Below are 21,576 nucleotides of genomic sequence, written 5' to 3'. Positions count from 1 at the left end.
AACTTTCCCTGCACTGCAGGTTTGGAGAAAAGGTGGAGAAGGCACGGGAGGCTGAAGATAAGCATGACAAGACATGCTTCAAGGCAGATTCTGAATGACTCCAAAAATACCCCTGCTGTTCCTGGTAGCAGAATGTGTCTCTGTGGGTTCAAAATGTGCCTGCATTGAGACTAGCATTGTCCTGACATCTGTCAAAATCCAGCCTTCGATAACTCTGCAATCAAATCTTTTTGAGCCTAATATAAGCCAAACTTTTCTACCAACTCATCTTGTTGCTGCTGTCTGAGCACCTGTAGTAGGGATGGCATAGCAAATTCTCATGAAATGCATTTTGAAAGTAATCGTGTCTTGTTGCCTCCCTTGTTAAATATAGGCTGTAACTGTGAGAGATAGTTGACACAACCAGAGAAATTTTTATTTTAAGCACATGCGTTTGTCTGTAGTAACACCTTTAAGTTTTGATTCATTTTGCAGATAGTGCTTGAACTCTAGACAATCTGCTTTTAATCGGCACCATGTTTCTTGTGATGATCTCACTGCACTTTAGTGGACTGGTAGTAACCTTTTTGCCCTGGTTTTGAGGTTTGTAATGTGTAGTAAAGTGATGTGCTCCAGGTCCCATAATTAAAAGCAGCAATGGCAGCAGACCTGGAGAGACCCAATTCCCTGCTCCGATGGTTTAGATCAAAATACTGAGGAAATGCATGGATTTTCCCATGTCCTGAAGCCTTCAAATCAGTGCTATGGATAGTTTTCTGGGAAATTCATGATTAACCAAAGGAGCTAAGGGGTGTGCAAGAAGTCAGAACAAATGATGCAGTTGTTGCTTCTGAGGTTAGAAATCCATGACTGCGACAACTTTTGCTTGCACGCTAGAGCATGGAAGAAGGATGGGAGGTGTTAAGCGGTTTCTTTTGCTTCAGATCTCTTGTGTAAGATAGAGCGATACTTTCGTCCCCTTCACTGGCATGGATTCGCTGAGGCTAATGCAAACTCTTGAACTTGGGGAAAGGGCAGATTTTCCCCCACGTTATCAACGGAGAAAGAAAAAGCATCTCACTTTTGTTCAAGGTAGGTTCACTGATCCTTTGTAAAGCATCTTGAGTGGATTGCTGTGTTAGCAGAAGCCAACATGTGTGTGACCCTTTTCTCTCAGGAAAGACGCAGCAGTTAAAAAGCAAGAGGTACAGAAAGCCCGTATTGCTTTCTGCTCAGGGCATTTCACTACGTGACTGCTCCCTGGTGACTGCTGTAGCCCAGTGTGTAGGGGTTTGCTGTCTCATGCAGCTGCTTGTGATCCTCGCTCCAAAGGGAACAAACATACTCCTTTTCAACTGGGCCTGCACTCCCTTGTTTTCTTTTTTAAATGCCTAAAGGAACATTTCCAAAACTATAAAATCTAATCAAAACTATCAAAACTATCTAGAATCTAATAATCTATTTATGCTTAATTCTTTGGGAGCTTGCAAGAGAGCTCCCAACACAAGTACTTCAGTGCAAGAGGTTGTTCATGCGCTCTTTGCTGTCTGCCGCAGCTTGGCTGATGGAGAAGGCAGTGCGGGAATGTGTCATTGGAGTCAGTGTTGCTCTCTGCCTGGCAAACCAAAGCATATGAAAGCAGATCGAATATATTATGTGCTGGCTGCCAGATTTTATGTGCTGGTAGTTAATTGCTGATATTTGTGGTTAGGACTTCTGGGTTCTACTTTTAGTTTTTCTGCGAGTTCTCCCTCTGCCCCCAGGGGCAAGTGGTTCAGGTCAATTTTGTGAGCAGAGCTTTGAGCAGGACTTCAACTGTGGTTTTCAGTGCTGCTCAGAACACGAGCGTGTCTGCCGTTGCTGATACACCCTTTGCTTCATTCAGTTTTGCACAAGAGGGATGTTGACCCTAGTCCTAGATTTTTCCTCCTTTTAGTGCTCCCTTGTTTGAGAGCAACTTACTGGTCAGTTCTTGAGTCCTTTGGTACATTCAACACATCTTTTGCACTTTCTGGGGCAGCCATCCTTCCCCTTTCTGTGCTTCAGAAGAGATATTTGGCTCAGAGGCCACCTGTGAAAGAACTGTGAAAATGCAGTGTTAAGCATATGAGATGGAGAGGCATGAGAGAAGTGTAATAATTTTGTTGGAGAGGAAGAAATTAAAAGATGTGCCATATACATGGGTAAGGGAAAAATCAGTTCAAGTCAGAGTTGAACCTGAATCAAAAATACTAGCTCTAATTCCCTCAAACCTGGTGGTTTTGTCTCTTGAACTGAGTTCTTATCAGCTGAACTGTACCAAGCTGAATGCTCAACTCCGGACACGTATGAATACTTTGAAACGTCATCTGTGAATGCAGATCTCAGACCAAGATCAAAATGCTAGGAGTGATGTGTTGTATTCTGATTTTATTTTTGCTGGTTTACATACCAATACAGTTTCATTGACTTCAGCAGAGAGATGCTTATTTTGTATATTCTTGTGGATAAAATTAGTCCATCTGCGTATCCAGATGCACTAATTAGTCTGTGACAAAAATAAGGCAGCTACACTGCAGTAGCCGGTTAGCCAACTCAAGAACTACACAGCATCAGAGAAGAGTTGTTTTTGTTTTCCTCCCAAAGACAGAGCCTTCCTCCTTTTGCAGCTTCTAAAGGTACAAACAAGAGACTCTCCTGACACTGAGAATGTAATTAAAAAGTGTCTAATGTGCCAGTCTAACTAGTGCTTCTTTTGACTGTCCATGGCAATAATGCTATGTCAGTGGAGGTATTAGTTGGCTTATAAAATAGGAGTTAGAAAGTGATACTTTTTTTGGATTACACTTCTACACGCCTGTTTGTGGAGGAACAGGACAGAAATGTAGTGGAGAATCGCTAATTCAATATAACACTTATTTTGCAGTGTGGCAGGTTACACCAAGCAGTTCTGTAGCACCTGGTCTATGCAGTGGATAAAAACAACATTGGGGCTTCCCTTGAGCTGATAGTGGTAAGAGAAATTCAAAGCTAAAGTTATACCCACATCCCCGGCTTACCTTGCAACGGCCAAATACTGCAGGGAGCTTGGAACGATGGTTCTTCTTGCAGTATGCTGTAAGGTTTTAATGTTTTTAAAACGAGTTGGATTTTCTGTTGGATTTTGGAGGGAGCTATGGCTTTAACATTAAAATGGGCTGAACCCTGAAACTGGGACAAAAAAATCCCTGCCCGTGGAGAGTGGTTTCTCAGTTCCCTCCCTGAATGTGCAGTCTTTTTGGGTTGGGCAACAGGGAAAGGACTTTTGGAGAGTAACATGAGTTATATGTATGATACTTGGAAGGGATAGAAAGCAAAACTGTGGGAAAAAAAGGCACCCATCCTGCCCCGTCCTCATCCCTTTGTCTTTTTTGAGTGGCCTTTAGTTGAGTTGCAGGTGGAGTCAGAAAATCTGACCCAAATCTTAGGTTGAATGATGGATTATTCCACAGTGGATGCACATGTCTGTACGCATCTGTCACGTCAACTGATCTGCAGAGACGTGCCGCCTTATCTGCTTCCTGAAGATGGCTTAAAATGCACTGGCAGAACATTAGCCTCCTCTCGCCCTTTGGGCTCAGGGGAGCACGGTGCTCTGAAGAGATACTTGCATGACTCTGACCTAGCTGGTTTTTTTTGAGGTGCCTAGGGCACATATGCATGCTTCTGTACTGCATGATATAGACATACCTTGAGGCAGCTGGAGCTCACCTGAGCGATAACAGCTGCTTGTGTGTTTCAGTTACTCTTCAAAAATTTTAATTCCTGGAACATCTGGACCATCCTAATTTCTCTTCCATTCTTCTCCTGGGAAATCTAGGTATGTATGTGGCATCTGTCTCTCGCCCTCCTTTGTTTAGATGGAGACAAAGAGTTATTAGTATTTGCAAATGTCCACTTCATCTGTTGGAAAGTGCCTTCCTACCTTTCCCCTTTCAGGTCCATTTCTTTCCTTGACTAGTTTCCTCTTCTGTAGCTGGAAAAGGGATCTGTTGTTTACTGTACCTGCACGTTAAAATTTGCTTTCCATAGCGAACCTTTTTACAAAGCTCGGAGAAACAGCTTCTGTAATGTAAAATGGGAGCCCTGTAAACCCTTTTTGTTGTCCTCTGCTTAGTTACCCCTGTTTTACCCTTTTATATGTGGTTCTTTTTCAATTACTGAACTAAAGACCCACCAATAAGCAAGAGCCATGCACCCTTCCTCTAACATGATTATAGGGCAATGATCTTTTGAGTTCAACATGTCTAAACTCATTGTTTCCTGCCCCATTCCAGCATGGGAAGTTGCAGCCTGCATCACACTCAGCTGAGGCTGCTGCTGCAAAGAGGATTCTCCTCTTGTCCTCAGGAGCGAGGCAGTGTTTAATCAGAACAGCTGTCATGCTTTAATGCGCTGATGCCTGCAATTGACTGGCAGGCAGTGGGATTGTTGTATTATGGTCGTATTAACTAATCACTGCTGATAATTGTATTAATCATTGTCTTGGATCTCTAGTATGAAGAAGCTTTAGTTCCTCAATTGTAACTGTGCGAGGTGAAATGCAAGAGCTGCTTAACAATGCATAAGTAGGATAAAAATGGAAGGAAAGGCTTTTTTCCCCCATCTCTGAAAAAGCAGTATCTTGTACTGCAAGGTCTCCAAACTACATGTTTGAGCTGCACTGGCTTTGAAGATGGTCTGTTGTCCTCTAGCCCTGTTTGCTGCAAAAGAAAGTGGTTTTTCGTGGTGTTCCCTCAAAATCCCATTGTGTCCCAGCTGGGCTTAGTTTGCAAGACTGATGTTCAGTATAGACAGAAGGCAAAAAGTGAAAAGCACTAATTCCTCCCCTTTCTGCTGGCTGTGGCCATTTTTCCCAGCAGTAGATTGACAACATTTTTTTCTCTTAAATGGTTGTGCACTAGGGCTTTCCCCTTTTGCCTACCTTGGAAAGTGGTTCTGGAGTCTAGGATTTCTTCCAGTAGAAAGTCCTTTGATCAGCTTCATCTTCTCTTCTTCATGCCCTGCCTTTGCTCCTGACCCCCACAGCCTGTGTCTGGTTTCTCAGACTCCAGCTCAGCACTGAGTTTTTCCTTGACCTGCCCATAGAGGGATTTGATTTGCCACCACTTTCTGGGCAAGTGCTGTTACTTTTTGTCATTCTTTGAATGATGAATAGGGAAAGCACTGGAAGAGTTCAGCTCCCCATTGCATTTCCAAAATCCCCCTTTATCAGGACTGGTCACAACTGGTCTGAGGAGAACGGACATTCAAGAGCAAAAATTTAACCCATTCATTACAGCTCAGAGAGTCTGGACAAAGGACAAAAAAGGCCAATGTTTTCTTAACAATCTTCTCAAGTGGTTCATGTCCTTTACTGAGATGCTCCCCTCCTCTGATCTTGAGAGGAAAGAAAGAAAGGGGAGAGAGAAGGTGATTAAACAAGAAGTTAAAATTGCTCCCAGTGTTACATCAAAAGATTAATGCATCATGTTGGGGATGCTTCAAGCTCCATAATCTGCTTTGTTTCCTCTGTTCTGGAGCTGTTCAAAGTGGTCTCTTCTACCAGTTCAGTCAGTGATGCTGTTAGATTTATTGAGGACTTTGGCAATTAATTGCTTTCAGACCTGAGAAGGGTCTCATTGTTGTTTGTCAGAGTTTTAATTAATCAAAGTGGCAGATGGGTAGTATCAGCCTCAAATGGTGGTGTAATTAACTCATTCATTATCATGTTCTCTTGCTCTGTGATGGTTTATAAAGGACATCTTTAATCTAGCTGCCATCATGCTGTCCCCATAGCAGGAGTTAAATGATTTTCATCAGTCTTTACCATAATTACCCTGTATCCAGGATACCATTAGGGAAAACGCTAGGTTTTGCCAATAAATATGTAGGCCCTCCTTGGCTGCAGACAGGTGAGTAGAGTTTGACCTCCAAAGGTGAGCGGGGCTGGTGAGATTGAAGTTCCCTTTGAAAGTCTCTGGAATTTCTTTGCAACTCACCCAGTGCCTCCAGAAACACCCTGTCCTGAACTGTCTGGTCTCCTGGCTCTTTGTGCTGTGTCAAGACAGAAATGTGATCAACTGTCACATGTTTCACAGACCAAAACAGCCTTCTTACCTTGGGGAAATAAAAAGAACACACCTTCTTAGGCCCTCAAAACTGGTTGTGCAAATTGCTGTGGGAGGGTTTTGCTCGCAGCTGACCAAGTCCTTGCTGGGGAATAGTGCCACTTTGGGGAGGGTTTCTTGGGTCTTTCTGAATGTTCCCTACCAAAGTGGTTTGAGACATGTCCTCCATAGTGAATGGATGCCCAGGAAACACTCCTAGACACTGGAGTTGTCTTGGTAAGTTGTTAGCATAGCTTTTGACATGCTTTTGGCCCAGGCTGTCTCCATGAGAGTAGCCAGCATGGTTCAGGAGTTAACACAGGTCAGGAGCAATAGACAGTTTGGATGTCTATTGGCCTTTTTTGTGCTGGGGAATAAGAGTCTGGACTTGGGTGAGTCTGTACCAATTGGCATCAGCACCAGAGAAAGGTCCTGGGCACATTGAGCGTACTAGGATATGTGTTGCCATAGATACTTGTCACGCATGAAATGAGGAGTTTGAAGTAGAACCAGAAGTAAAAGAACAAAGAACTTAAATCCCATGTCTCTGAAATATACCCAATACTCCTCCTAAATCTTGACGTGGTGCCTGGGAGGACTCATGACTACCTCATGACAACAGATGCTTCAGGAACTTTGGACCTGTACAACTGTTCATATCCAACTGGCTGCTTGCAACCTAATATGGGTGCTGGCGAGCTGCCTTTGCTTCCAAATGATATTTCCAGGATTGCCTGAATGGGATGTGAAAGCAGGAGCTTTGGCCTTCTGAGGAAACCCTTTGTCCTGGATGCTCTTCCTGAGAAGAAGGGGAGGGAGGGTCCCAGTCTTACCTCAAATGTAGCCCCTTTACATAAGGATGGGGGCAACCTCTGCATGGCACTGTCCATCCAAGCCATGAAGCCAGTGCTTCTCCCCAGCACTGAGGCCATCCTAAATAATGAGATCATTCACCTTGAATATGGTGTCAAGAAGACAAAGTTTACTTCTCTGACTGCTGCTTGAAGACTCTACCACTGCCTGCATGGTTGCTTTCAAAACATTTGGTAGGAACACAAAAGCTATTAAAATTTAGACCAAAATCCTCAGCCAAACCAATACTGTGGCTTTATTAATCAAAAGGTTTGGGAAAAGAACAGCTTAGCTTTTCTTAATTAAGATTGTCTTTCCCTGGCTGATTAATTACCCAGAATTCATTGCAAATCTCTGGCTCCATGGATGTTATTGATCCAGTCAGGCTGCTAGTTTGTGCTTGCAGGGATCTATCTGTGATCCTCCTTCTGTGGGAATTCGGGGAGGGAGGGAAGGAGGGAGCTGGCTGCCAGTTATTAATAGAATTTGGAACGGGTTTTTTTTCCCCAGCTGATTAAATCAAAATGCTAGACAGTTGCATCATCTTGTGCATCTCAGTAACAGCAGCAAATACCACCACCACCACAAGCCCAGAGAAAAGTGTGGAAGAAGTGTGGAGACAGATGCCAAAGGCAACACTGGATTTTTTTCTGGAGAGGTAAAGTAATGAGATTTTTTTTTTTACACGTGTTCAGAAACAGTGTGCTTAGAAATGTACTGTGAATGTTTCAGATGCCTCCTGGGCTGTAGTTTTAGTGTAATGTGATGGGTTGAAATCAAGCCCAGGACAAGGAACAGGATTGCTGGTCCCTTTTGATGGTGTCCATATGAAGTATAGGGGTGATCCCACCATAGTTGCTGGTGCTTGTAAGCTCAGGCCCAGTGGCCCACTTGCTGGTGGGGATGGAGTGCTAATGGTAAGCCAGTGACATCTGCCCCTGCTCTGCAGAAGAATAGCAAGTCTTGGCTTTCCAGAAGGGGAGGCTGAGACAGGATGCAGGTCAAGTGATGGGAGAGGAGCATTGCTGTTTGGCTATCTGAGAAAGGCAGTCCAAGGGATGTCCCCTGGGTGTGGAGCTCTCCCTGTAAAACATCAATTGTTGTGTGTGGTCATGAGCAATTCCCTTTCATAGATTGATTACTTTGGAAAATATAATGGGCACCAACAGCTTTAGCTTGTTGAGCACCTGATCTCCTTCAACCTTGCAAATAGTGTTTTAAAGCCTCAACACAGCCCTGTATATTGCTTCTTGTTTGCTTTGACTGTCAGGCAAATGCCTTAGTTAAACATTTTCAGGAATGATTTCTAATCCAGGGGCTGTCCTTTAGCACAAGGCTAGGCTTTCCATCTGGCCACTAGTTGACTATGGTGGCTGTACTTGCTCCTTTCTGCCTGGGTACTCAGCCTCTCTCTACCTTCCCTTTTCTGTTTTCTCAGGAATTTCCCCCCGCCACTGCAGTCTTTAAACAAGAAAACAAACAATTCCCCAAAGCTCTGAAAGATGCTTCTGATACAAGATGCGCTGTAATGATTAGAGCTTTCTGCAGTTTCACGAGTCACAAATGGTGATAGTTGTAGGACTAGCTGCCTTGCTGTTTAAAGAACAGCTTTTTGCCAGGCTTCGTTCACAGCCTTGCGGAGTTTGCTTTTTAAAAAATGCTGGTTTTCCCCTTAGAGTTTAAAATTCAGGCCTGGATTTTCAGGAGGTAGCAGTAATTTGAGGGCCCTAAATTTGCCTAGAAAGGGGTTGTTTACTTTTAGGAAAAGTTTAGCAATATTCTTTTGGGATTCTGCTTTAAAAAATCCCCTGAATTGACCACCCTGAATTACTTCATCCTCTTTGCAAATTCGGAACAAAAGTTGAGAATTGGAGACAGGTTGCAAGCAACAGATGTCACGAGCTTTAGGCCATCAGCACAATCAACTGCAGGGCTAAGAGGTTTGGCAGTTGGAGTCTCATACTGACTGTGGATGGTAGGAGAACCTCACAAATCCCTTAGGTTATTTCTCCCTTTTTCAGTAAGATGAGTGAAGAAACCAGTGTTTCAGGGACCACATCTTGAATTCAGCCTGGGCAGCTTAACTTACTTCCTCTGATTAATAAAGTCAGGGGAAAGACAACTGATTTGACTGCTGGCTACCCAATACATGCAAAAGAGCGGGTGGGTGCTTTTTTCCTAAGTTTAGGGATGGGCGTCAACTTAAAATTGAGACACTGGAGGCCAGTCGAGCATCTCAAATCATACTAGACAACTGTGTAGGCAGTTTGGTGCCGAATACAATTGGGATGAATAATTCCTAGGAGGTACCTATTTTTCTCTGATGATTACAAAGGCAGCTTAGAATTTGACAAGTGGCCTTTAGATGTATTAAGTTGGGTGAGCTGTAGCTGTAGACGCCTACATTAAATACCTACATAGGCAGGTTGAAATATATGGCCTTAAGCACTGCTCAACTCATAGAGGTGTTACTGGAGATTGAGGACAGATGTAGCTTCCAGGGCCATTCCATGTGCTGTGAACAGAAGCAACTCCAGATCTGGCATCTTTCACCACCATGAAACTTTATCTGAAGGGAAAGGACAAACACATGGATTGTATGTGGAAGTAGGAACCTCGTGAAATGATTCAGCCTCCCTTTACTCTGCTTATAGCCTTGAAAATGGTCCATTATGCTCTGACCTGAGACTGCTCCAAAGTTCAATAAAGCTTTAGTGATGCAATAAAGCTCACAGCATTCACAGGCTAAAGAAGGCTGTGGGCATTTAAAAAATATATAAAATAAATGAGTTTATGGATGTCTGTTGTTATTTAGTGCATTAAATAACCAGGGCATTGTTTACATTAAGTAATCAGTGCTTCTCGCTCCCAGCTAAATACAAAATGAGAGGGAGGGGAATACTTTAATTATTCTTTGTAAGATGTGCAACTCTGTGACTGTGTCTTGCCCAGATGCAGGGGGCTACTGTTGGCTATTTTTGTGGACATTAGGCCTTGTTTACAGGTATGTGAGTAACTGATCTTGGTAATGAACTCGCAATGCTTCAGCTAATCTACCATAACTGCCTGTGAACAGGCTGTTTTCCCCTGCAGATGCAAGGTAACTAACTACATTTCCACTTTGGCTGATGCCAGTTTATCGGGCAGTAAGACCATGCACATCAGGAGACGACAGTGTAGCTGGTGCACATCCCTGGGCTTGCCTTGCACTAATTTTGTATGCGCCTATAGCAGTTTGAGTGCTATCTCACACAGGCATATATTTACACCCGTAAGCATGACTGGACATAGGTGTGCAGATTCACGCAAGCTTTGTTGCAAAGCTGGTGCTTTAAAATTAATGGCTATTAATTCATTGGGAGATGAGGGTTTTTTGGTGGTGGATGGTAAAAATGTGACTTTTGCAAATCCTGCAGCGAGATTGACTCAGTTGGCCTCGCAGAGATGCTCCACTCACTGCTCTCCTGTGCTTTTGGCTCTGTATTGTAAAACCAGAAGATGCGAGTACTGAGGAGCTGGGAGCACAAAATGCGCCAAGGGCACAATCCTGACCCTGTGTGCCCACTGAAGTCTGAGGAAACATCCTGCTGATTTCAGTCAGGTTTATGTCAAGCCCTTTGGTGATCTCATTCAAAATTAATAAACCAGTTGTCTGATAGACTTATATTACATTGGGAATGTTATCAGTGTAATTGCAGACAGTTGTTAGCCATCTTCTTCAGGGATTGGCATCCTCTGGACATTGGGTGGACGGCTATTGTATCGCTTCTGGAAGTGACCAGTAACTTCTGGATGCGAGACACCACTGTTTGCTGTTTGAAATTCTTAAAACAGATTATTTTCTCTTTAAGATTCAGGTAAATATATTCCCCATGCAGACACACCTACATTCATTGTAGGTTAGGTTTTGAAATTTTCACCTGTTTCTAATTCAAAATAGTTTCACGTTCCCAGTGGTTTTCCTGCCACCACCTTGCCTGAAATACTTTTTACTCTCAAGCCTGTGATTTTTGCAATTCTGCTATGAATTTTGCAGCTTGAGCTCAGATCCCAATGTTTTGGCAACACTCCTGTCTGTGTGTGAGGGAATCCAGGCTGCAGTATCACTCAAACCTGCTTGTTTTACAGAGAACCTTCTATCTCTCTAGAGCAACCCAGTGTTTCAGCATCCCCGTTCTCCTGAAACCCACTGAGCTGGCAAAGACCACAGTGTGTAATAGCTGCTGCAATTCAGCAGAGCCCTGGCTGGCTGGTGTAGGAAATTACTTTTGGTCTGAGCAGGTGCAGGGCACATTATGGTTTTTAGCACACGTGTGCACAGAATAAAACAAACCCTTGGAGGCCTTCTTGAGTTAGGAATAATACTTTTTGTAAAGAATAACTGAGTTACAGTTAAGATGATGTGTGCAGTAATTTGTGTTTGCCTAGCCTGGGTGATGCAGCTTTTTGTTAATTGGGGGATATAATCCAACAAGAGGGTTGTTTGTCAGACTGCAGTATGTGAAAGACCCAGTTTGGGTCCTGGGCACATAGAAAAGCTGGTTGGAGAGGACTCTGTGAATTCTGGTCTGCCAGTGTTTCATGGCTCCTTCCTCCTTTCCCTGAGGATCCTCTAGGGCCTGTCTTGCCCTCTTTTCTCCAAACCATCAGTGTTATTGCTGCAGTAATCAATAGTTGCCACCAGCCTCTTCACACCACATGTCTCCCTGCCAGTCCTATCCCTGCGCCCTATCTTCTGCCCCCAGCCCCTTCTCCCGCTATCCCCTCCCCTTGTTTTTTGTCCTCCATTTCTGATTAGCACAGCTGTTTCTTTCCAAGCAGCTCCTTGACCTGCCCATTTCTTTTTCTCCATTTCTTCCCTTCTCCCTCTCTGTCTCTCTGTGTATTTCCATAGACTTATTGGAATAGACCTATATTTTAAAAAAAAGAGAGAGAGAAGAAAAGGACTTATCTGGTTTTCAGGGGAAGGATAAGGAACAGACTCTGCCTGAATCTCCAGGGCGGGATCCTCACATGTGCAACCATGGGAAAGTTCCGAGACCCTTCAGCAGAAGAAGAGTCTTCAGAGCTTCTTGAGACCGTCTTTTGTAAGCCCTGTGTCTGGCTGGTGAAACACTGCACCTGCTTTCCTCCTGAGACAGGAAGGGTGTGCAGCTGGTTGCACTGGGCTTCTGGGCACATCACCTAAAAAAGTGATGCTCTAGGCATTCAGCGGGCACCACAGAAACAAAGGGCAGCCTCAAAAGATGTTCTAGGGTACAGCTTGCTGTCATGTGCCCAGCATTCAGGAGAGGACCTGCGGATTTAGCCCAGCTCTTTACCAACACCTTCCTACCATGGCATTGGTGGTTGTTTCCATCGCCCTGACTTTCTCTGTGCATGCTTGCTCCGAGTATTCCCTGTGTCTTGAAGTTCACACAGTAATTTGTAGAAGATAAAGCCCTGGAGTAAGGGCTGACTCCAGTACTGCTTAGACAGGAGATGCTTATCGTCAAGGGCAGCTCTGTATTTTTCCTGGGAATGACCTAGGACACCAGAGTGGGTACTTTGAAAATAGGAGCATTTTTCAGTGCTCGCTTGTTCTTACCATGGTTACCTCAAGCTTTTCCCTTGCACTTTGGGAAGGCACTACACATGAACCTTATAGTGATGTTTGGTAAAGGATTTTTGCTGTTTAATGCCATAAACAAATGATAATTCAAAGTGCTAACACATTATGTTATGTATGCTAAGACAGCTTTTTTCAAACCTCTTACGTGAAGTCTTGACCTCTGATGAGTAGACAGAAGATGAAAGCTTACTGTATAAGGCCCTGCATGGATCGTGACCAGAAAGAAAGAGATTTTATTGACCAGGAATGGCAGTAAACAAACAAGGAAGGAGGTAAGTTTCACAGTGTGTGTTACAGGTTAACAGAGAAGGAGAGGAAAAGATTAACAAGAGTCGTTCATTTGCTTTTTTTATTATGTATATTTTCATTAGAAAACAACCTTGAACACCCAGGAATAGTTTTCTAATAAACGTAAGCTCTTGAAGAGCACTTGGAAGTTTCCATTCTGGATTCAGGAGAATGACAGGACAGTAACACAGTCGACATGGTCATTCCTCTCAGTCAACCCCTCCCTTGTCGCTGATTGTTTCTTACATTGTAGCCTTCCCTTCCCCATGCTTCCTGCCCTGAACAAAACCACCCCCCCCCTCCCAACCCACAGCCATCTCTGTAGAAGTCTCAGAGTATTTCTGCATGGACACACCATTGACTCCTCTCATCCCTCAGTGGACATAGTGATTTCTTCCAGGCCCGACTCAGAACCCTACCAACAGACCTTGGAGATCCATGCAGAGACACTGCTTCCTCTCCTGGGCAGACCCTGCAGTAGTGAAAGATCAGTCCTTAGTCCTTCAGAGTGATTTCAAAGGGGACTCACATGAGGAGCTGCAGAATTAGCCTGCTGGGCACTCTACCTGCTGGGGATGAAGATCCAGGGAAGTGTTCTTGCCATCCCCAATAGCTACCTCCCTTCTCACTCTCAGCCTCTCTGGGGCAAAAGTCCTGAAGGGATTGATACATAGCTATGGGCTGGTTGTGCTTCTGGAATGAGAAAGATTTCCTCCCCAAGCCTGGCCTGCATTGCCTACAGAGGGTTTGTTTATAATGCAGAGCTGATGTGTATGAGCTAAAAACATGAGGGACAAGGCCATTTTGTTTTGCTACTGAATAAACCTGACAAAGATTCTTGCTCCCCTCTCATCAGGGCAGACCTCACCCAGTTTTACCACCATCTAAAATACAAGTGCTTTGTCCTCACCGTGTTTTTGGCTCAGGTATATCATCCACTCTAGTTACCCTGAGGCTAAGAAACGAAAGATTCCCCGTGCCATTATCCCACAGCTTGATAGCAGTGAAGGAGGTGCTTGAAAGCATTTGTTCTTCTGGATCAAGAAGCTAAACTCCATGAAAAAGGGTTCTGCTGGCCACACCAGTCTAGAGGGATGGGAGGAAGGTTTGTGTGCCTGTTAGCAAGGAGTAGAAGGGCTGTCCACATTCCCATCTCAGAGAGATGCTCTACCATTTAGTAGCAGTGAATCACCCCTTTCCAAGGGAAAGTGAAGATTATGGAGTAGTGAGTGAAAGGGGGAATATAATCTCATAAGAACATAGGTACTGAGATCAGCTGTTCAGAGAACATCAATTTTTGTGTCTCTAGCTGGGAAGATCAGGTAGGTTGGGTAGAAGTCTGTTCATCCTTACAGGAAAAAGGACTGAACAACCTTTGTGATGTGCAGTGGAAAAAACTTCCAGAGAAGTGTGGCAGGCTGGATTTTAAAGGAAAGCTGTCTTGTAATGAAGAGCAAAGAGCAGAGTAGCTCTGTCACCAACTTGAACTGTGAAAGGATGAGATAGGTCACTTGCGGGGGCACACTGGGCATGTGAAATTCTTGTGACTATTGATATCAAAACTTACATAAGCTGATAGACGCTTCCACTGCCCAACAGTGACTTGCTAACAACCTGCTACCAACAGGTTGTCATCCTGCCATAGAGGGGCGCAACTGGAGGCAAAACATCTCTGCCTGATGCTTCCATCCAGAGGGAAGCTATAGTCCCCTGTAGAAGGCTAAGCTCTATGAAGGCTCCTTGATTATAAGCAGACTCAATCATTCCGACTTTCTTTGAGCAAGCAGGGAACTGAATGTGATGTCCTAATTCTGTTTGGTAAAGCACATCTTGATGCATAACATATAAAGAAGCATCTCCCCTTAGTACCTCTTCTCTATTGTTATTTAATTCTTTAAGTCCTGGGTATCAGAATCCTTTTTTTTTTTTCCTTTTCTTTTTTTTTCCTAAGATGCTTGGGAAGAAAAGGGGTTAATAATAGGAAGTAAACAAGCTGGGAACAATACTGTCAATGTGGCTTGGAAGAGAATTTCTCTCAGAGTCCTTGTCCCTGTTCAGAAATCCATCTCTTGTCAAACAGTTGTGATGGCAGGTGTTTGTGCTTTTGCATCATTGTGCTTGTTTGAGTATGGCTCAGATAAATTTGAGGGGTCTTCAGTCTGTTTCCCGCTGCTGGAGCTAAGCGCCTGTTTTCCACATACTTTGGCATTAATTAAATGCTATACAATAATGAGCATGAACCAGAGACAGGCCAGAGGTCACATAAAAGCATTTCCCTCTTCTGTCTTCTCTTTGCCTGAAGTCAAATCATACGTAGTACTTTCCACACAGCAACTCCTGTCAAGACTTACTCAATGCAGTTAAGTATTCTTGCACGTTTATTTGGATTTTTTTTCTTTTCTTTATGTTTTCAGGATAACATTTATAAATATATATGTATATGTGTACAGATATTTTATCTTGCAATTCCAGTTCTGGAAGAGAAAATATCATTCTTTCATCAAAGGAGAAATTCACCCACTGACCTGGAGGTAATTTGAGTAATGAACTAAGATAGTTTTTAATGTTTGTGTAAACATCACAGAAGTGTCCGATTCTGTTCTCCTTGTATCCAATGTGATAGATATGAGATCAAAGACTGCCTTCAGTAACTGCAGCATGTCAGACTTGCATTATTGAGGGAAATGTTCCTAGGGTCATCACCTCATTGCCGTTGTATGGAAACCAATTGATGTTTTCACTATATCTCCCTCAACATGGAAGGAGAGGTGAAGGTCAATGCAATAAGCTCCTACACTTGTTTCTCCTCTCAGGATTCAAATATGTCATTGTCTATCAATGAAATGAATTTGCCTGTCTGGATACATGAAGGATGTAGAAGACTCTAAAACTAGTCTGGGAGGAATCCTCTGTCTGCTCAGGAGATCTTCAGGGCTGGGAGTCTAGGGGAGATAGAGGGGATGAGGAATCTGTTGCCTCAGGAACAAGAAGGAGCAGTCACAGGTGAGGTGAATAGTGGAGGGGAGGTTAGGATAGTGACTAGCCAGTAGTCACTAAGGCAATTGCACTGCTGACTATTTTCCTCCAAGTGCTTGAGGGACATATAATAGTAAGAGGAAGGAATAGGTCTTCTGGCCATGAGTTCTCACAAGGAGATGTGTAGGAGTCCTGGTGGATGAACCACAGTTTGGAAGTGCTAATGGTGCAGCCTCCTCCTACACTGAAGAGTAGCAGTACTTTGCTTAGTCAAAACAATCTTTTTTCTCTTGAGGAAAACAAAGAGAAGATGCTTGAATGACTGACCACCACACGTGGGCAGGGAGTGGTCTTCAGAACTGGAACGCCTTCAGAATTGTCCTCCATCTACAGGCATTGGCTCTGACGTTTTACTGCTGCCAGATACAAGGGCTTTGAGAAGGGTCAGGGACCTGGCAGACATGAGTAGTATTTTCCTGTATCCCCGAGTGAAAACATAGTGGACAGCCGATGCCTCTCTTGACTCAAATCTATGCTGCTGACTTGCTCTTTCCTTGCATTGCTCATCATGGTAAGGCAAGACATGGACCTCTTCAGCACCTTGCTTGGGAAACCACAACAGGGAACACACATTTACTTGAAAAACAGTCCATGACTTCTGACATTTGAAATTGGAAACCAAGTGTTAGCAGGGTATATGGGTTTTGCTAGCATTATGGGGTTTTTGTGGCAACAAATTAACAGCAGGCACTGATATCGGCCAAGTGAATGTATATCAAAGAGGACTGACTGATGGTTATGGAGCCTGACTATTGACACAGACTCTTAATGATCCCTGTGTTCTCTGATGACCCTTGGATTAGTGCATGTGTTTGAGCCATTGCGGGCACAGGGGAAGAGGGTCTGAACTTGGCAGTGAGTATTTACCAAGAGACTGGATGGCAAGAATGGAAGAACTGTGGAAGCTGGAGGCCAGCACTGATGTTTCAGTAGGCAAGAATAGCATTGGCAGCTGACACAGAGCAAAACACCTCTGAAGAGCATAACCAGAAGAGCATTACCAGAAAGACCTGTCAAAACTGACAGAAAATCAGGGGACTAGCAGAAGTCACAAGAATGAGCAGGACCACACACACATGATTTCTGACGATGGCTGAACACAGTTGTCCACATTGACCACCCCCAAACGGTGTTGGAGGACCACAAAGCCCAAGAACTGAGGGGTCTCCACAGTGATAGGACCTGGAATTTTCTCCACTGGGAGAAACAGCTGCCAAACTCTGCAAGCTTTGTTGGTGAAAGCTTATCTGACTGCTTTGTAACAAAATACAGAGAATGCCTCTTCAGGAACCCAGCAGACAAGACTAGAGAAAAGATGTGGGGAAGAAGAGATGCCTTCTGTAGCATAGCTCTGCCCCATCTCTTCTGTCTGCTTAGAATCCCCCAATATGCAACATATTCCGCATGTCTCAGGAGTGTACTGTCTCCATTTGCACCTTTTAGTGTCCTGCATAGTAGCACAAAGGGGATGGCACAAGGAGATTGTGGGAGATGAGAGAACTGTGCTGTGGAAGGAAGAGACCCTCATCAGTATTTCTGCCATCAGTACTTTGGGGAGGAAAGAAAAAGAGAATCCAAAACCCCAAACCCCACACTAAATTTGCACTTGTTCTCTCAGGCTGGTAGCCTAGAAGCTCATAAACTCAGAAGTACCTTGTTCTGGAGTAAACTGTTCTGAAAACAGTTTCCAGTGGCTTCCCCGAGTTTGCTTTGCTGGTGGCAGCCCTTCGGCTCCATGCTGGCACATGTATGAAGCTCTTTGAACAAGTTTTGACCTTCCTTTAGCCCCTCTGCCCATCAAGCCAGCTAATGACATGCTTCGTATTGCACAGAACACATACAATTGACAAGTTCATAGTGTTGTTTAAATATTAAACAGTCTAGACAGGCTTTTGAGTCTTACGCCGCTATGAAAAGGCATAAGATATACCCATCTCTGAAATCGGGCTGCGGGATCATTTGCACAGTAAGACAGACAATAAGACTTGTATACATTGCCATGCAACAGAAGAGACCCCGAACCGCCAGCCCTAAGTGGAAAGTTTATTTCTAAGCACGATATATGGAAAAACCAAACCAACAAACCCCACAGATATAGAAAACGTTGTAGTAAATCCCTGGTCAAGTAGGACTTCATGTCTGTCACTACCCTGCACCTCACAGCCGCTTAAAATGTCATGCAATGGAGGAGAGGGCACTCGGACGACACCCTCCGCTTCGGATCAAGGAGGATCTCCAAGCAGGAGAGGGCCGATGGGACTCCCGCTGAGTGATTCGGACTGTAACCAGCGAAAGGGCAGCGCTGCTCACCCCCACCACGTGCTTCGTGACTACCAGTGGTAGACTTAGCACTTCAACAGGCTTTACCAACGTGGATTCTCACAACACCCCTGTGAGGTAGGTACGTATTGTTATTCCCCCTTTGCGTGGAGGGGGGACTGAGCCAAACAGCCCAAGGCTACAGAGTCGGTGGCAGAGCTGGCGTGAGAGTATGCAGAGTCCTGTGTGCTCAGATTACTAGATCACACCACTCTCTCATGGCAAGTTGTGCTTCTGACCTCATAAACTTCTAGCTGTTAGTCAAATTAAAGGAATTTGATTTCTCCGTATTAAATGAGCGGAGGGCAGGGAGGGAAACAACATCATGTCTGACAGCTGTCCCTTAGTCTGTGTATGCTTCCCCCTTCCCAAAACCACCATAATTACTCATCTCTCGGAATGAGGACAGCTTCCAGGACAGGCATGGGGGCGAGAGGCTGCTGTGTTTGCTTGCTTTGGCCAGGTTTCTCTCTACTGTGGATCAGAAGTGGTTCTTCCAGAGACCATTTGTTGCAACACCTTCATTCTAGGGTAGCTGCTTTCGGAGACGATTGGAATTGCCCCTTCCCTCTCCTTCCACCCACTAATGTCCCTTCCCTCCCCTGTGCCAAAAGCACTCTTTGGTAGATAGTAAGATTGGTCACATAAAGGTACAGTGGCCTCAGAAACCATGCTGTTTCACATGGGTCCCCAGTAAGTCAGCTTTCTTGGCCAGTGTTTCACCTCTCACATTCTCTGCCAGAGAAGTACCTGTCCTTTTGCATTCTGATATTCAAAGGGACACTGTCAAGTAATCAAGGTGAAAAATACGACCTGCCTTAAGATGCTAAACTCCATCTTCAATGTTGCAGAATGGCTGGTGTGTTCAAACCTGGAGGCTGAAGTTTGACACCTTCCCCAGTCCAGAAGCCCCTGACCCATGACCGCCTAGCTGCCAAAGGAGCTGGTGGCTCGTGTTTGCCCTGGCTCCAATAGAAGCTGCGAGAGGTGCTGGTACGATGACAGAGGGCAGCTGGACACAGCCATTGTGCAATGTTGCTCAGCGCTGCTGTTAAATGGATGCAGTTTGGCTGAAGTCCTTATCTTAATTTTTGGGGGAGCTGGGTTCAGGCTTGATCACTACGGGCTCATTGTTTTGGGATTGCTGAGCTGTTGCTCCTCAATTAGCTAATCTCCTTATTTTTAGGGTTCCTGCTCTCATTTCCTTTGTGGCAGTTGCACTGGCAAAACAGCTCAACCCCGTAGAGCTGGGACATACCCTCCACAGAGCAAGGACAGTCAGAAGGAAATCAGTAACGTGGAGTTCGTCCTGTCGCAGAAGAAAGGTGGGGAGGAGAAGGACAGGGATGGTGAAAGGGAGGGGGTGAGTGGAGAGAACGGTACATGCCCAAATGGAAAAGGACAAAATCGGTAGTTTGAAATTTTATTTTCAAGCTTGTAAGAGAATATTACAAACAATGGAGAGTAAAAAAAGCCCAAACCCTAAAAACTATTTAAAAAGTACTTGACAGTGTCCCTTTAATATCCACAAATGATTCAGCCATTGTGCATTGAAAGAGAATGTTCCTGAAGAGCAACTGATACCTTCGAGGATATATCCCAGAGAAGGAGAGTTATTAGAAGTATTACATATTTGATCAGCAACTGTGCTCCCTCTTCAGACTAACTCTCTCTTGAATGATTGAATGGAATAGACTCTGTAATAAACTAACAGACTGGATGGTGAAAGGCTCAGCCTACAAGACTGAGTGAGACTGTTGCAAATTGAGCAGTAGGGATACAGACACCAGAAAAAAAGATGTACAACTCTAATGCATGAGTGTCTGAATCAGCAAGGTAGCAGAAACCCAGCGAGATGGGTCGGCTTCTTGTGATTGGAGTAAAATGGAAGGAAATCAACCTGGAATGTCTGCATGGGAAATGATGTGTGTGAGTGGCAAGATTTGGATGCTGGATTTGGGGTTATGAAGGCATAAATCACACCAGTACTTGTGCTTGAAACACCTGCGGAGCATTTGTACAAAATTTGCCAAAAATGCCTATACGTCGAATAAAGGTCATGGAGCGCCCTCCCCCCCCTCCCAATTCCACCCTTACAAACCCTTTGACAGGAACATTATGAAAAAAACAGTTTTTTTGTTTTGGTGAAATTTGGGTATGCCTGGGTTTTGTTAGATTGAATCATCCCACCAAGAAAATCTCTCTTTCTGTAAATCAATACTGAAAAATCCCCAGCCATTTCACTTCAGGTATCCTATGGTAAATCGAACAAGGCTCCGGAGTGACTCATGATACAAAACGACTCATAGCCCTGGTTAATCACAGTCTGAAAAATAAAAATACTCCAAATATTTAGTTCCCTTCCTTGTTTTTATAAATCTCACACTGTGTGTGTGTTTGTGTGCGCGCGTGTGTGTGTACGGGGGGCGTGTACAGAGCATTACCTATTCCAGGTAATAGGATTTGTAAGACATGCTAAACCGTCTGTTCCTCTGCTTCCCCAGAACTCTGCCTACTCAGTTTGTAGTCTGTATTGCACTTGTTTTGTTGGTTTTTTGTGATTTGTTTTGTTGGGGTTTTTTTTCTTTTTTTTTTTTTTTTTTTTTTTTAGATTGGCTGGAAAACATTAACCTCTTTAGCATGAGTGTGCAGCTCTCCCTCCACCTGCTTTTTTCCTCAGCTGGCCAGGTGCCACCTCTTATAACTTGTGCAGTTACCGAAAAAGAAAAGAAGAGGAGGGAAAAAAAAAGAAAAAAAGAAAAAAAGGAAAGAGAAAGAAAAAGGCACACCATGCTCCTCTGCTTTATGAGTTCTTTGTCTCCTCCGCTTCGTGTTAAGGCCTCCTGAATTCCTCGTCTCAGACCGTCGTGACCCTCATGACGAGCTCTCTGTTACTACTAGACTGACTCCTCTGTTCGTGAGGCCTCAGGTGGCTGAGTATATGCAAGATGGTATAAGCACAGTGGTGGTCAGAGAGGGTGCCTGTGGCATGGCCGGCAGCCCGTGCCCCGCTGTCGGCTGGAGCGGAGTTAGTGGCTGTACCACCAGTGGAGGACGAGTGGGTGGTTTGGGAGGAGGGGCGCTGATTTGTCCTGGTCCCTGTTTTTTGTTCCTCCATGTCCTTTGTTTTGTCATAGTTCAGCACTTTCCACTGCTGATTGACCGCCTGCCACCGTTTAAAAATCCGGTAAACCGAGGGCCCTTCGTGTATTATTAGACCTGGAGGGAAGGGGGAAAGAAATAAACATAAAACAGAAACAAAACTTTAGAAAGAACCATAAACCTACCCCAGCATCCAGCCCCCAGCTAGCTGGTTAGCTCAGCTCTCCCTCAGCCAGTGTTTATTCAACAATAAATCATGGATTTTAATTACCGAGTGGCAGA

At 44.4% G+C, this 21,576-nt stretch overlaps 1 protein-coding gene across 1 annotated transcript in view; it reads right to left on the bottom strand.

The window, feature by feature from the left end:
• Positions 1–20,805: 20,805 nt before the first annotated feature.
• MARCH4 (membrane-associated ring finger (C3HC4) 4, E3 ubiquitin protein ligase) overlaps positions 20,806–21,576 on the bottom strand; it is a gene marked incomplete at its 5' end in the record, with an annotated part of 28,804 nt that continues 28,033 nt past the window's right edge. The window contains one exon of the mRNA XM_009581888.1: positions 20,806–21,411. Within this exon, the coding sequence (XP_009580183.1) occupies positions 21,050–21,411 (362 nt within the window). The remainder of the gene's footprint in view (positions 21,412–21,576) is intronic.

This window comes from Fulmarus glacialis, unplaced genomic scaffold (genome assembly GCF_000690835.1).
Source record: "Fulmarus glacialis isolate BGI_N327 unplaced genomic scaffold, ASM69083v1 scaffold7087, whole genome shotgun sequence".
Taxonomy (NCBI): domain Eukaryota; kingdom Metazoa; phylum Chordata; class Aves; order Procellariiformes; family Procellariidae; genus Fulmarus; species Fulmarus glacialis.
This window is presented reverse-complemented; position numbering and strand designations above follow the sequence as displayed.